This window comes from Somniosus microcephalus, chromosome 15 (assembly GCF_052327205.1).
Source record: "Somniosus microcephalus isolate GS21.2 chromosome 15, FLI_Smic_1.0, whole genome shotgun sequence".
In the NCBI taxonomy this organism is placed as follows: domain Eukaryota; kingdom Metazoa; phylum Chordata; class Chondrichthyes; order Squaliformes; family Somniosidae; genus Somniosus; species Somniosus microcephalus.
In genome coordinates this window covers 122,457,611-122,473,468 of record NC_141001.1, presented here as the reverse complement: position 1 = coordinate 122,473,468, position 15,858 = coordinate 122,457,611, and the positions used below count along the sequence as shown (strand labels likewise).

The following is a 15,858-nucleotide window of genomic DNA, read 5'->3' as shown; positions in this document are numbered from 1 at the left end:
AGAGGATGCCCCCCAAGGGGGGGGGGGGGGGGCTCACCAACAGACTAGTCTCCTGCTGTGAGGAAAGCAACTCGTCTCCATAGCAGATTGCTCACCAGCCAAGGGAAACCCGCACTTACCCCTCTCTGATTTAAAAAGAGGAACTGGGATATGGTTACTCGTATCTGACGTGAAACTGCAAACTTAGTGAGTTGCAGAAAACCAGATTGAGCAATTTTTGGTCTTAGATTCATACAGCGTAGGAGGCCATTTGGCCCATTGGGCCAGCTCTTTGAAAGATCTCTCCAAATAGTCCCACTCCCCCCTGCTCTTTCCCCATAACCCCGCCACCTTCTCAAGGGCAATTAGGAATGGACAATAAATGCCGGCCTTGCCAGCGACGCCCACATCCCATGAACGAATTAAAAAAAATCTACTTACACCATCTTCGCAAGTGGATTGATTTATCCTGAATGGTGTCGAGCTTTTGAACAAAAAATGTAAAAATTCTCCTCTTCCCCTCTGGTTCTTTCGCCAATTATCTTAAATCTGCGCTCTGGTCACAGACCCTCATTACTGTAACATTCCACAAATACAATTAGTGAGAAATTAAGACGCCATTGCTCAGCTCGTGAATTAACCACTATATTTGGGCAGATGAATTGCTCCAACCTAAAAAAGGATTTCTTGAGTCATAATAAGCCTTTAGCAAAAACAGGAAGCTGCAAGTTTCTCTTCAACTAACTCGCGCGCCAACCTTCAAATCACAGGCAAAATATGCTCAGGTTTACAGATCACTGGAGTCCAAAGTGAATCACACCACAACCACTTTTATTGTGTTGGTACAAGCCCAAAGTCTCGGTTAGAAAGTGTTTCTGGTACAAAAAGAGTGTTTTTTTTTTATTAAACTGAATGATGGTTCTCTGTTGCAATGAGCAAACCTGGAATTGCAGAGAAACTATTCAACATAGGAACAGTCGGAGGCCATTCAGCCCCCCCCGAGCCTGTTCCACTATTTAATGAGATCATGGTTGATCTGTATCCTAACTCCATCTACCAGCCTTGGCTCGAAAAAATTAATCCTATATAAAGCTGATGTACTGAAGAACTGCACCAGGAGCTCTCATGGATTGTTTTAACGTGAATACTTTTGACACTGCCTGAACGCTCTAATCCAAGGTTGGAGGGTCGCAACTGCACAGCACCGCAGCCCAGGGCTCTACTATATTAGTGAACCCTTACATTAAAGTTTACTTTTGATCCTGTTAATTTGCATTTAGGTTCAACAGATTGGTTTGGATACAAGATTTATCCACCATTGTCAGTTTAACGGGAACATTGCGCTGGACTTGTCAAACATTACTGCAAGTTGGGGATTAAACCTTTATCCACAAGTTCTATAAAATGAAGGGTAGTTGGAGTCAAGATACAGATCAGCCATAATATAATTAAATGGTAGAACAGGCTAGAGGGGCTGAATGGCTGACTCCTCTAAAGCTGAAGTACTGAGAATCTGTAACATGCACACTCAATCAGATTTTTAAATAATAAACTGGACACTGCTCATCTTCTGGAACGGGGACAAGATCCCTTCCACCTCATGATTATGTCTCCAAATGAAATCAATCGAGTTCTCACCACCCATCATTACAGATTTGTTTACCATATGGTTACGTGGGAGGAAAGATTACAAGAACAGCATGAATCTTGCAGCAGGGACAAGTGAAACATCCCAAGCGATAATGACGAGCGAGCTTTGGTGATGCAAAGAAATAGATTCATCACTCGCGGAAGTCAGCCGGCACCCGGGACACTGCCACGCAAATGTCCACTCTGTCCCACAATACCCGGGGGAAGCCAATCAGGAAGAGGCACACACCACTTTATAAAACAAGATCAATTAAGCCTCTTGTAGTCTATTATCCTCTGCAATTAAATCAGCCTGGTAACTAATGGACACCTCACAAGAGTGCCCCTTTAGAGATTAAGCTAGTATTACAAATCCTCACGCTATGCCAAACCCAGCTCCTTATTTTCAGTAGCGTTCCTCAACTTAACCCCATATTCTCATGTTCAATGGAGCCATCCTGTAACATGTTAGGACACTGTAGTGCAGTCCAATATTACTCGGCTAAAATCCTCAAGATTTACCCAAGGATCCAGACTTTTGCAACATTAATTTTAAAAGATATTCTTTAATAACCAAGTGATGTCATTGGGACTACTTCACAGTAGTTTTATTGAACCTTGTCAAGGCAACTCCAACCCCTTGATTAGCTCAGTTACTAAGTTGTTAGTGGAGTATATTTTCCACAAGACTTCTGCTCAAATCTGCCTCCTCCCCCACCATGACCCACAAGTAGTAAAGGCTGGTATCGGTAGAATTTTACATCTTACCAGCTGATCGCATCGGTGAGTTTGGTTCCTACCTCTAGGCACTGGGCCAGGTGTTTAAGACTTAGTGATGGAGCTTACAGACCACTTGCTAGAGTTCATCCGACTCACCAATACAAAACTCTGAAGTCTGGGATTCCCACCTCCGAAACAGAGGCAGGAATCTATTATCCGAGTTCGTTAGGAGTTAACTTCAAGCGATAGTTTTTCAATTTTAAAGTATTTGAATTTTAGATGAAAAATGAAGTTCAAACCGAACGATATTGAGCTGAAGGAAGCAGGTGCCCCCCCCTAGTCTAGCCTTGGCAGAAATGTGAAGTTGGTAAATGTACACACTGAGCATCCAGGAATGTTGTAACTCTTCCATGTGTCAATCCATCTAGCGCGACCAGAAAGAAACTCAGCATTAACCTCAAAGCACCAAAGTATGTGCATTAACCCTATGGAAATGCAGTTTATTCAGCATGTTACGAGTCATGTCTGCTGCCACGAGGGGCCATCAATGTCTTGTGTGTCACCACCACCCCCCTCCATGCAGAAAGCATGTGCATCCATGGATTAAAAAAAAATTAAGAGTACAACTTTAAAAGCACCTGACCGTGCATGAAAATCAGATTATTGTAGGTCTCCCATGATGGCCACAGCAATGGGAAGCTCAGGAGGAAGAACACCCTCCCCAAATGTCCTGTGACCACTTGGATAGATCATCAGGGGGCAAGCAGACAGCTGGCTCTTTGGTGACAAGACTTGGGTGCCCCATAATAAAAAAAGTGTCTTCAATTTCCATACAAGAAACACTGAAATAAACACCAGCAGGAAAGGGGAGGTGTCAAGTATCACAATGTTTATTATAGGTACAAGTTACTTGTATATAAAATCAGGGCATGTGAACAAGTAGTGAACACAACTTGATAAATTAAGTAGGCTTCATTGTTACCATCACATACAAGGGGTCCAAAGAAAGGTCAGTTCCATTAATCTCACCATTGAAGTTTTTTCCCCCCCATCTTAAACAAGTGCTTCAAGGTCATTTTTACCACGTCACAATTTAGTTATTGTGCCAGTAAAGTAGAAATTAAAGACTTGTGCATTTGCCCAGGATGTAGGATTGAAGCAGTTAACCCTGGCCCAATAATGGAGGTAGAAATTCAGGCAAATTAATGTCACAGCTGCAACCCACCGATTACAGTTTCCAATTTATTGAAGGTTTTTTTTTCTTAACAATCCAAAAGGGAGGAAAAAAAATCAAATATTGCAACGACTCAAGTATTTTGCTGAGCAAAGTGCATTTCTACAGTGTCTTGGTGTTGCTATTCAGTTCATTATCAACCAATTGTAGAACAGCAGCCAACAGCATCGTCTTCATTATAACGACTGCTTGCACGGAGTAAATTTAGGGTTCAGTTATTGCATGCTATTCACAGGCCATGAAGTTGCCTAAAAAGGTATGGTAATCTTAAGATTCAATGGTACACTACGCTTAAGACATACACTAAAGGTTATGCAGAAGAAATTGAGCCATGAACATGCTCCTGCGCTAAATACTGCCAACAGTGGAATGAATCTCTGCAGCGGTTGGGACGAACGCAGTTACATCACAGCAACAGTATATTTGCACAATTTTAAGGCTTTGGCCGGTTTTCAGTCACCTTCCTCCTCTTCGGATTCTTCCTCCTCTGCTGTTTCCAGCCAGGTTAGCCACTGATTCACCTAGAAGTCAGATCAGGTTCGGGTTGGTTAATCAAAGTAACTCAGCAGAGACTGAAACCGCAAGACTTTACAGATTCATAGAAACTTGCAGTACACGAGGCCATTCGGCCCGCCGTTTCCCGTGCTGGCTCTTTGAAAGAGCAGTCGTGCTCAGTCCCACGCTCCCTCACTTTTTGTCCGTAACCCTGAGAGTTCCTCATCCCCCAGAACCCATCCAACTCCCTTTTAAAATTATTGATGTAATCAGCTTCCACCACCTTTTCAGATCCCAACAAGTGAAAAAATGCCGCTCATCTTCCCTCTAGATGTCTGCAATCAGACTTGATGCGGCCACATTGGTTTCAGCATCAGCTCGGGTCAGTTGGCAAAATTCACACCTACGGAGGTAGTCACAGGTTTGAGTCTGACCCCAGGAGACTTCAGTGCAGGACCAAGAGCGTCACAGTCTGGGGCACCAAGACCCCTTGGATAAGGTGGTTACAACCTAGGCCCTTGCTGGTCTCATCTCAGCAATTTGTGGGAGAAAAATAGGATCAATGTCCAGGCCAACGTTCAGACATTACAACAGATAAATTGGTCAGTTATTTCACCCATTTATGGGGCATCTTGTGTCCACCTGCACTTTAAAGCAATCCACTGCCTGTAAAAGTGCTGTAGGACATCCCAAGCAGATACAAGGCAAAGGAATTGGTCCACATTTAGCAGCTTTTACTTGACTAGTTTAAGTTACTAACCCACGGTTATAGTCTCAATAATCAGAAGGTTCAAAAGACCCTTTACTTGCATCCTAAAAGTAAGGCGGCAAGGGGGAGAAACAGGATCTACAAACGTGAAGGTTCCGGTGTTATTTCAGCAGAATCCTGCTCACCTCCCAAAGTCAGTCCTAAAGAACAGATACCCAATGTACACGGAGCACACACACTCCCAGTTACCTGGAATAAAGCTTTGCCTTTTCCCGGGAACTCCTGGCTGATATCTTCTTTCCACGCTAAGAAGGCTTCCTCTTCTATTATTTCCATGTCATAAAAGTTCACAAAAAAGCGCAGTAACATACCTGAAAGCCAAGAAGCAGTTCACATGTAAACATCAAATGCCATGCAGAACAAGACAATTTCAATGCCAGTGTCCAACTGGACAAAAGGGGGAGAGAAATGGAAAGGGGGGGGTGAGGAAGGGAAGGGCAGAGAAATGGAAGGGGGGGGGGGGGGGTGAGGAAGGAAGAGATGGAAGGGCAGGAGAGAAAGCCTGTCTGAATCTTACCTTTAGGGAAGTTATGATTGTAGCAATGCACCTGCAATGCATATAGGGCGCTAACCTGCAGCTCAGTGTGGTCGTGCAGGAACTTCTGCATTACTGGCTTAAAGGACAGGAGCAGCTGCTTTTCCGGTTCCAGCACTTCTTTGGAAGGAACACCTGTTGGGTCAGCACTTTCAGCTGGGGCCATCTTAGAAATGTGCTGCAGGAAGCTGCAAGAGCAAAGTTCCTTACAGTTAATGGAGACTCCTGTAACCAGCCCAGCAAATCAACTGCAACCCAACTTCCTTAGAATCAGAATCAAGGTTATTCATCCCATTGTGCCTGTGAAAGCTGTCCAATTTAGCCCCATAACCTTGCAAGTTAGTTCTGTTCTAGTCACTATGAAACAGCTTATTCATCAACACAGACACACCTTAGTTTCTGATGAGGAGTTATTAAATTGGTTTTCCATGGGATAAAAATTGCCACGCTGTGTTGGTATTTAGCCAAATATAATCCCTTAAGGGTTAAAGCTTCATTTAAAGCAAGGGCATGGAGAGGCCGAGTTGGGAGACCCCACCTGAAGTCAGAGTTCAAGCTCTCCAGGACCAGAGTACACCAGCTAGGCTGACACTTCAGTGCAGCACTAAAAAGGAGTGCTGCTTTGCTGAGGTACCGTCTTTCAGACAAGACTTGCATGCTCAGGTGGATGTAAAAGATCGCACGACACGGGCAGTGATCGTAAGGCAATCTGGTGCTTTGGGGAGCAGAAATTGGCTGCTCCACATTCCAGGCTCAATATAGTGTTTACAACCTTCTCCCTCTTCCCAAATGGCCAGAAAACAATTGCTGTCACGTACCTGGTTAAAAGAATGTTGACAAATCCTTTATCTGTATGCAATTTGGGAGAAATGTTATCCTTGATCCACTTATAAATGGCTTGAGGGGCTGGGTCATTCTGGATCTGTTCTGCCAACTCTTTCTCCAATTTTAGTAGCGGGAACAGGAAACTGAGTCCTTTCCCCTCCAGAATCTCCAACATGCGATCCTTATTTTGGTCAATCTCTGTTTGAGAGAAAGTGTAAGTGGACCATGTACTAGAACACTGTACAAGTACATTGTAACTGGACAAATTCAATTTGGGAAGACCAGATTTTCATAGCAGATATCAAGCAACCAACGCTTTGATTTAATATACCTGCCCCCCCCCCGCCCAATATTTTAATTTAATACACACCCACAAATTTCAAGATACAAAAGGCTTCCAAAAAACAGAAGGGGGAAGTATTAGAACAGCCCCAAACTATTCTACAGGAAACTCTTTGATGGTATCCGGCACCGACATGTTGCCGGTTGATTAAAAATTCCGGATCACGGAGAGGGTTATCCACCGAGGCTATTTTTAACAAAGATTTTTTTATTTTTTAAATCAAGAAATGTGCAGTATACAGTAATTGGGTACTCACCTACAGAATGTTGTGTTAAATGGATGGTGGAAGATGCTTAAGTACAGTACTGCCAGTTGAGGGTAATGCAAGGCAATGACTACCAGCAGCGTGGTAGACACAGTACCCCTGTAAAATGGCGCATCAGAAGAGACTACCGGCAGCACGGGAGAGTCAGACTCCTGTTAGAGGTGTTCCGACTGCGCCAAGAAGCCAAGTAGTGGCAGTTTGGAGAACTACCCCCAGACTGACTCGGCAACATTGCCGGTTATTGAGGTGTTGTTTTCGGAGCGAGAATTTTGCCGGTTAATAGAGAATTCCAGATATTTAGGTGCCGTTTAAACAAGTTTCCTGTACTATGCAAAATCAAATGCCTGAGGTGGATTTAGAGTAACTAACTGATGAGATGACCAACAAACATTTCACAGTAACCCAGCTTTAAAAAAAAAATTCCAATCAAGTCTCTGGATGAAAGCTCAGATGAAAATTTGAGTCGGGGGAAAAAAAGTTAGCCGTACAAATCAAGTCCCATTGCTTTCAACAGATAGTCACAGCTCTATGCCCTTGGCCACTCCTTTCAAGGACAGTCACTCAATTACAAGAGTGGGTTGAATTCTTTTCCCAATTAATTCCCCGTCCCACCCCCCCCCACCGTGCGAGACAATCGACCCATGGAGCACACACCTGGCAGCATCTTCTGCATGTTGACCTTGCTCTGTTGAAAGAGGTCAGTCAGCCACTCTCGATCCTTCAATTTGGCAAGCTGCTGTAGGCAAAGCAGGAATAAGGGGAATTGGGTTCCATTCTCAAAGGGCTGGGCAAGCTCCAACAGGGTCACAAGCTCAGAGATGACGGCACGTGCTGCATACTGGGCCAAGTACGATTTCACCAGAGGGATATCCCCCTCTAGCTTGGGGCACTGGTCCAATACATTCAGGAAAGCCTGTAACCAATGTTAAATAAGTAAATTTATATAGAGTAAAATATATCCCAATGACTGCACAAAGATGCAATACATGAACAGAACACTGAATAATATCTTGCAAGAACAGGTATTAGAGCAGGTAAAGAATGGTCACCCTTTGTGATAACCAGCTTGATTAAAACATGCATTGTAGAGGACAGATTATAGTCAACTTAAGCTTTAAAAACCCAGATGGCTCCCAGTCAAGGGTCAATCATTAAACGTTAACGGGTACGCCAAGATAACATGGCTACAATAGAAAAAAAGAGCACCTGCTTTAAGATGCGACAGATTTTGTTCACAGCACTTAGGTACAATTTGGTCTAGGGGCAGGAAGAGAATAAAGCAAACTGAAGTAGCAAGCCTCCAGTTACCAACTTGGATCCTCCAAAAAGAAACTTCAACAATTCCACTAGATTAAAAAAAATCACTTACTTGCATGAAGTTTTCTCCAGTAACAAGCCCCTCCTGTCTGAGTGAATTGATCAGAGTGCTGGCTTGTTCTTTGTCCTCATCAGAGCGATCTAATGTGTGAACCATCATCTTGCTCAACATTTCCGGCAGGAAAGGCTTTGGAGCCCTCATCTCCTTCACTCCATTGACAGCGTCTTTAACGTTAACATTAGTCAGGTACTCCGTTAGGATAGTCTCCTGCAAAGGAATTAACCGAGAAACTCAGTAACGGCAACGATAAAACTACCGGATTGTCGTAAAAGACCATCCGGTTCACCAATGTCCTTGGGAAGGAAATCTGCCGTCCTTACCCGGTCTGGCCTATATGACTCCAGACCCACAGCAATGTAACTGCCCTCTGAAATGGCCCAAACAACTCGGTTGTACCAAACCACTACAAAGTATTGTGAACAGCAGTTCACGGTGGCAGTTTACCACCACCTTCTCAAGGGCAATAAATGCCAGCAACACCCACATCCCAGTAAGGTGCACATTGCAGCTCGGCATCCCACGGCAACCTTCCTTTTTAAGAAGGGGGCTGCACCGTCACAAACTCGGGGTGAACATTTGTAATACTTTCGCCCCTTATAGGGAAGTGTACAGCACCATTACAGGCACTATTCGGCTCTGGTGGCTTCACAAGCATTTGCTCGAGCACGGGCTAACTAACCAGCTGAGTGGCGCTGCAGTGGTGTTGGATATCTTTCAGAACTCAGGAGAGTGCCCCCCCCCCCCCACCCAAACACCATCAGCCCAGCATCCTCGGTGGGTCGATTGGGCTTGTACTCACTGGAGTTTAGAAGATTGAGGGGATTTCATCGAAACCTATAAAATTCTGTCAGGCCTGGACAGACTAGATGCAGGAAGGATGTTCCCGATGGCAGGGGAGTCCAGAACTAGGGGTCATAGTCTAAGGATAAGGGGTAAGCCATTTAGGACAGAGATGAGGAGGACTTTCTTCACCCAGAGAGTGGTGAACCTGTGGAATTCTCTACCACAGAAGGCAGTGGAGGCCAATTCATTAAATATATTCAAGGAGGATCAAGGGATATGGGGAGAAAGCAGGGACAGGGTACTGAATTTGGATGATCAGCCATGATCGCATTGAATGGCGGAGCAGGCTCGAGGGGCTGAATGGCCTACTCCTGCTCCGATCTTCTATGTTGCTATGTTCGGCAGCCCTGCACAGCCGGCTCAATGGCCTTTAAACGGAAAAACCACACATGCGTGGAATTTTGAATGGGCCGCACAAAAAGGGAACATTGTATGGCGTGTTTAAAACCACTGACTTACAGCTCATCGTATACATGTCTCCACATGCAGGCCCACCATATTCTGTCTCTACTCAATTGGGTGGGGGGGGGGGGGAATGTTTGAAGCTAGTTTAGACAAGTATTCCCCCCCACCCCCCAGAATTTAAGTCACCCATAGTCACTCACAGTCAGTTTTATCAGTTCTTCTTTGGAAGGTGCTTTCTTGTTCTTCACAGGCTTCTCCTGAATCAAGGGTGGATTTGTTTTGAGACCTAATTGAGGGGGCTAACAAGCAACACACATTACTACTCAAACACGACACATGCAGGTGTTTACAGAAATCACGTCTTACAGTACAGCCACTCAAAAATGACAACCAGTGTTAGAATGTACCAACAGGCATGAGCAATTAAACAAGGAACAGTAAAGCTGACAATTGTTTAACCCACTCCCAGTGTGAAGGCCTCTCCAATATTTAATGACATCTTCAGTATAGCAAGATACACCACTTAGGTTTGGATCCACTTCTCAACTCTTAAAGGGGGAGTGCAGCAAAGGGAATTTGATTTAAAGCTAGTTTACGAGCTACTGTTCTACAGAAGGCCCCGCAGCGAAACAAACCATACCTGCCCCAGTGGCGGTGTCTGAGTACGAGGTGGCTGCGCACTTGGTGGGATCATAGTTGGTGTTTGTGGTTGAAGCTTGTGCACCAGATTTTTATTCAGCAAAAATGACTGTGCAGGCCTCAAACTGATCTGTAAAGAAACAGGCAAACCTTACCATCAGCAGCACATCTACAATATACACACAACAGTTAGTACTGCATGCAAACATGTGACACTTCAAAAAGGTTCAATATAGGTCTGAAGATCAGCTGGTTACTGCGTCAGGCTCAAACTCAAGTGGCTGCCCTCATCTTTCAATTGCGCTCACAGGACACTGGCCAGCTATTCGTAACGGGGGGGGGGGGGGGGGGGAAAGAAAAGCAAGGGGGCCAGGGGGAAGAAGAGGGGAATGGGCAAGGAAGGAAGGACATGGTAAGTTGAATAGTAAGAATGGCCTGCCAGATTAGTCCTCGCAATAACGCGTCTTTCGTTAATCATCGGGCACCGAACCAGTAAATATGTCCAGATTACCTCATTGATCTGTCCTTTCTTTATGAACCGGGGAGGCATGCCCTTGGATTGTGCTGGTTGCTGGGGCGAGTGTCCCTGGTTTTGTCCATGGTAATGCTGGTTCTGTCCCTGTAATAGAACAGTCGCTTGTGTGTGCCAACACTACCCACTGCCAGGCTCAGCCTTAACAGGACAAACACTCAACTAGTAGCCAAGCGGGTCCTGGACACCACTCCTTCCAACATCGGTGCTTTCTTGTCCATCAGCAACCAGGGCCCAGAAGCTGGCTCCCAGAGAGACAGGCACATCCCAAGTGGCAGGAAAGCCCTCTCCTGGCACGGTGGAAACTGAATATACAAAAAAAAAGCAAAGGACAGCCTCGAACATGCACTCCACAAGACCACAGCTGCTCTGCAACCACAGCAGCATGAAGCCAGTGGTTTGCAGACATGCATCTTGGTTAAAGTCTCCATTTTAAAATTAGATTATTTGCCTGCCAAATGAGTTTCCAGGATTGTGTTTATTTCTGTGCAGCCTTAGCATGCACCCCTTAATGCATCATAGCACGAAAGGTGGAACAGTAAGTAATATTGCATCAGTACATTTCTACAAGATGTGTCTTGCAAGTTTCAAGTATTGCACAATGACAGCTGCTTCCCATACATTTCACGCTTACTAATACCTACTCTAAAAAGCCTTTGCATCATTCCAATTAAACCAGAAATTTGGGACACCAAAGCTGTAGCTAATCAGACACATTGTTCAGTGGGGTGCCTGACAGCTGATGGGACTTATTCTGTGTCCTGCACAGGTTAAGCCACCATAAGGGAGTCTCATACCACTAAATTCCAGCCCGGTCTTAAAAACACAAGTCTTCAACTGCACATGGCCCAGACCAAACAACTTCCCTCCTTCAAGCTTTTATTTTTGGGGGGGGGGGGGGGGGGTGGAGGGAGGAAAAGAGAAAGTAGCTACACAAATGGCTTTCCCCAACTTTAATCTAGATTCATTACACCCACCTACATAGTACAGCATCAAGTTTAACATCCCATTAACTTGCACACAAATGTTACTACAGAAGCTGCATCAAATGCAGCAAGATAAAACATCACAGAAGCAGTTTTCCATTGAGTTACTGGGATAGGCAGTGCACATTACCAAGTGGTTGGCATGACAATCTTCATAGTCCAACAAAAGGGAGAAAAACAAAATACAAAGGTTCTGAACATAAATTATTACCCGTCTGTTCAAACAACCTCATTCCTCACCTGATTAGATTTAAGGAAAGACTTGCTTCCCATTTCCCCAAACTGCGACTGAGGTGGTACATGCCCACCATGCCCATTAAAAAGTTGGTTGGAACGATGTCGTCCCATGGTAGGTGAGAATCGGTCTTGAATTACTCCTGGACCAGTACCAATTCCGCTACCTGCGAGGCAAGAAAAGTCAGAAAGCACACGATCAGGTCTGGGAGAAGTATTTAATTTGTACAGTCCAGCAGACAAACACCATGATCCTAAAATCAGAGACCAATACTTACCCGGCATTTGTCCAAACATATCAGCAAGCCCTCCAAGTGGGTCTCTGTCAAACTTCCTTCCTGGTGGTATAAAAGATCCCTCCAGAAAGAAGTCGTTCCTCATTCCTTGAGACATAGGAGGAATAAAAACTCCCAAATCCTGCACAGAGAGGCGAGAGAAGTGTGAGCTGAAGCTCGACAGAAACGGAATCCAAGGCGCAAAAGTTCCAAATTCAGAGCCACGTGACAACCCACCTTTACTGTATCTTGACGAATCTGGTTTATCATCTTTGGTCCATTGTCAATAAAAGCCTTGCGAGGAACCCAGCGGTGCTCACGCAACTCCACAGTATCCTGCTCGGGGCAGAGGGGAGGAAAGAAGTTCAGCTTTTCACCTCCGCATTAGCATTCAAAGCAGCCCAAATTCAAAAGCAAACAAGTTACCTGCAGCAGGAAACGAATCCTAGCTGGCAATTCCTTATTTTGCATCAAGGAACGCATCCGGGCAAAGTACTGATCCATTAGAGACTAGAAAGAGCATAAAGTATTGAATCAAACATCGTTACATGCGAAATATTTTAATGCCGACAACACTTTAGTACATCAGCATTCAATTGGGTACTGTAGATGTGTGTGTGTGTGTGTGTGCTAGGCCGATGTAGCAGAGCCTGCTCTCCAATCGTCTTGGATCCCCTGCCATTGGACCAAGACCTTGCTCGGTCAAGCCCGTGTGGTAGCTGGTGTGCAACGGCCACCCCACGTTAAAAGAATTCGCACAGGCATCTTCCACACTTTAAAATGAAGTTCGGGACCTGGAACGTCAGGACCCTCAGACAACCCCAGCACTGACAGAGACTGTAGGTCCCGCATTGGACTCGTCACCTGAGAACTCAGTTTTAGTGTGGAAGCAAGTCATCCTCGGTTCCGAGGGACTGCCTAAGAGAGGGTACTGTAGCAGTGGCTGTGTTATTGGACAATATTCCACAGCAGCATTAAATGGGGAATTTAAAATTAGTTAATTAAATAAATCTGGATTTAAAAAAGCTAGCATCAATAATGGTGACCACGAAGCTACCAGATTTTTAAAATTCGTTCATGGGATGTGGGCATTACTGGCAAGGCCAGCATTTATTGCCAATCCCTAATTGCCCTCAAGGTGCTGGCGGTGAGCCACCTTCTTGAACCGCTGCAGTCCGTGTGGTGAAGGTGCTCCCACAGTGCTGTCAGGGAGGGAGTTCCAGGATTTTGACCCAGCTACTATGAAGTAACAGCGATATACTTCCAAGTCAGGATGGTGTGCAACTTGCAGGTGATGTGTTCCCATGCGCCTGCTGCTCTTGTCCTTCTCGGTGGTAGAGGTCACAGGTTTGGGGGTTGCTGCAGTGCATCTTGTAGATGGTAAACACTGCAGCTAGTGTGGCAGTGTCATTAAAAACCCATCTAGTTCACTAATGTTCTTTAGGGAAGGAAATCTGCTGTCCTTACCTGGTCTGGCCTACAACTCCAGACCCACAGCAATGCGCTTGACTTTTTTTTTTGTGTTAACTGCCCTCTGAAATGGCCGAGCGAGTTACTCATTTGTACAGGGATGGGCAGTAAGTGCTGGGCTTGCCAGCGACACCTACAGCCCATAAATGAATAATAAAACATTCAATTGAAGCTATTTACTCAACATGTCCTAACACTTCCACCTGCTTGAAAGGACATCAAGTGAAGGGCAACAGTCTTGTTCGTGACCGTAAACACTTCCGAAAGCCACAACTATTCAGCTCCAGCTGCACTGGAGCTCCCTCCAACTAGTGCCAGCTTTAGATGTATACAAATCAAGGCAAAGCACAGAGCAGCGCCAGAATCTTCAATGCTCATCAGCAGCTCCACACCCTCAAAGCAGAAAATAAAAACTGGAATGGTCAAGACGAGGGCTGAAACACAGCCGGAGCTCAAGGCTACATCAGCTCTCGCAACCTTCGCAAAGAATCCTTTCCTTAAAAAAAGGAACTTTCACCTTGACGAATCTAGATTATTCACATCTGGCTCTGAAATGGGGGAGCAGAGCTGCAGTCCTAAGACATCCAAAACTTTCAACCCTTCTCCCCCAGGGCTTCCAGGAGGATCTCCTGGAATGCACAGGGCTGTACATATGAGGGATGGTGCAGGGCTACAGTGCACTGACCTGGCAATAAAGACAGGGTTGGGAACCAATTGGTAATCCTAATACATTACCATTCCCCTGAATCAATTAAATAATGTACACAAAACCACAGCCTACAACTTTACCTTGGCCTTTTCATGGTCTAGTCTAGGTCCTACTGTCCTCATTATCTGACAGAGGCACTCCAAATCCTCCCCCATATCCTTAAGTTGGACTCTCTTCTTCTTTTCCAAAAGCTGGGAACAGAAAATAAAATGGTGCAAAAGCTTTATTATTTACATAAATTTAAATTGACCGGAACGGTGAGCGATTTATCTCAGAATTTATTTGGGTACCGTAACATCCATTGAGAAAAGAACTGGATTTATAAATCTGCAGGACATCTTAATGCTTCACAACCAACAAATTATCCAAGTGAGCCCTGGGCAACTGAAAGTGTGGTTGCTTATGGTGGGCACACAGGTACTGGAGGATGTTACAGGGAGAGGAGGCAGCGTTTAAATTTTAAATCAGGCACCGAGGGGGAGGAGTGTTAATCGTTCCTGCACAACTATTAACCAGACTCCTGATGAGGTGCCAATGGGCAAGCAGGATTTTAACAGGGCAGGTTGTTTTGGCAAAGTTGGGCAAATAGGAGGCCAGAAAGGAGGCCATTGGAAGAAGTCCATTCCTGGTGAAAAGCATGGTTACAGGTTTTAGCAGCAGAGGCAGGCAATGTTGTGCAGGCGGAAACAGGCCATCTTGGTGAACAACAGGATGTGGGATTTGATGCTCAGCTCAGGGTCAAAGAAGACACCGATTTCAAAAGGTTCTAAACCATGAAACGAGATAAGAAAGCTATGACAAGTGTGAAGAGGAAAATCTAGCTGGCACCCACTTAAGTTTATTACTGGCCTTAACCAATCATTCTATGTTTCAGCTCGTGGCCTCACACAAGAGATCATGGAACACCCATTACCCCCATTCTTCCCTAGCATCACCCACTCAGTCTTCCACAGGGCATCCATTTCAAGGCCTTCAGTTTTCAAATTTCTCCATCTCCACAACCACGTCCCAGCATTCCCCTTCCATCTCATCTTTTGTCTCTATGCCCCATCTCTGGAACTCCAAACCCCTCCAGCGCTTTTCAAAAGCCCCTTAAACCCTTCAATCACTTTGTTCCTCCCACTGACATCTCCCCATCCCCGATTTTCCTCCTCCAAGCACAAGATGTTCCAACTAAAAGGTCTTAAATACATAGTGCTTCTTTTGTACATACAACCCAAACGGAGCTGAAAAAGGAGCCACCAACTACATGAGAACTGGCCAGCAGCAGCCTAACATGGGCCAAGTCACTTACTGTTTTGATGCACTTATGAAGGATAGATTCATGGATAAGATCAAGTTTGCCAAGCTCTCCAATGAATTTGATGTTGCCCAGCATTTTGATCTTAGCAATAGCCCGCTGCTCCTCCTCTTCATTTGAGAGGGGGCCATCATGCTTGTCATAGACTAAAAATGAAACAAAAAAAGTGTTTTAATAAAAGATTGCATTGACGTGCAGCATGTTAATCAGTGTATGAAAGTATACTTACTATCGACATTTCTGGAACGGTTTTCAAATTCATCTTGAAGTTTTGAAATTAAAAGGCGCCTGAA

General features: G+C 45.0%; 1 protein-coding gene and 1 non-coding gene across 2 annotated transcripts; both read right to left on the bottom strand.

Moving 5' to 3' along the window:
- Nucleotides 1-789: 789 nt before the first annotated feature.
- LOC147107198 (eukaryotic translation initiation factor 4 gamma 2-like) lies at nt 790-15,858 on the bottom strand. The gene is made up of 15 exons (XM_086008376.1): nt 15,795-15,858; nt 15,560-15,711; nt 14,346-14,456; nt 12,513-12,596; nt 12,324-12,422; nt 12,090-12,228; nt 11,818-11,978; nt 10,061-10,189; nt 9,621-9,719; nt 8,164-8,379; nt 7,449-7,707; nt 6,180-6,384; nt 5,344-5,549; nt 5,016-5,137; nt 790-4,083 (listed from the first exon to the last, which is right to left on the bottom strand). The coding sequence occupies exons 2-15, from the start codon at nt 15,641-15,643 to the stop codon at nt 4,015-4,017; spliced, it is 1,983 nt and encodes a 660-aa protein (XP_085864502.1). The 5' UTR covers nt 15,644-15,711; nt 15,795-15,858; the 3' UTR covers nt 790-4,014.
- On the bottom strand, nt 10,341-10,544 carry LOC147107199 (small nucleolar RNA SNORD97). Its single transcript, XR_015081281.1, has one exon. It is a non-coding gene; the product is annotated as a small nucleolar RNA SNORD97 (small nucleolar RNA).

Coding starts and splice junctions, on each gene's coding strand:
- LOC147107198 (XM_086008376.1), bottom strand. CDS start 15,643: ATGCTGGGCAACATCAAATTCATTGGAGAGCTTGGCAAACTTGATCTT. Junction 12,229..12,323: donor TTCGTCAAGATACAGTAAAG/GTGGGTTGTCAC, acceptor CTCTCTGTGCAG/GATTTGGGAGTTTTTATTCC. Junction 7,708..8,163: donor CTGGAGAAAACTTCATGCAA/GTAAGTGATTTT, acceptor CATTGGTTACAG/GCTTTCCTGAATGTATTGGA.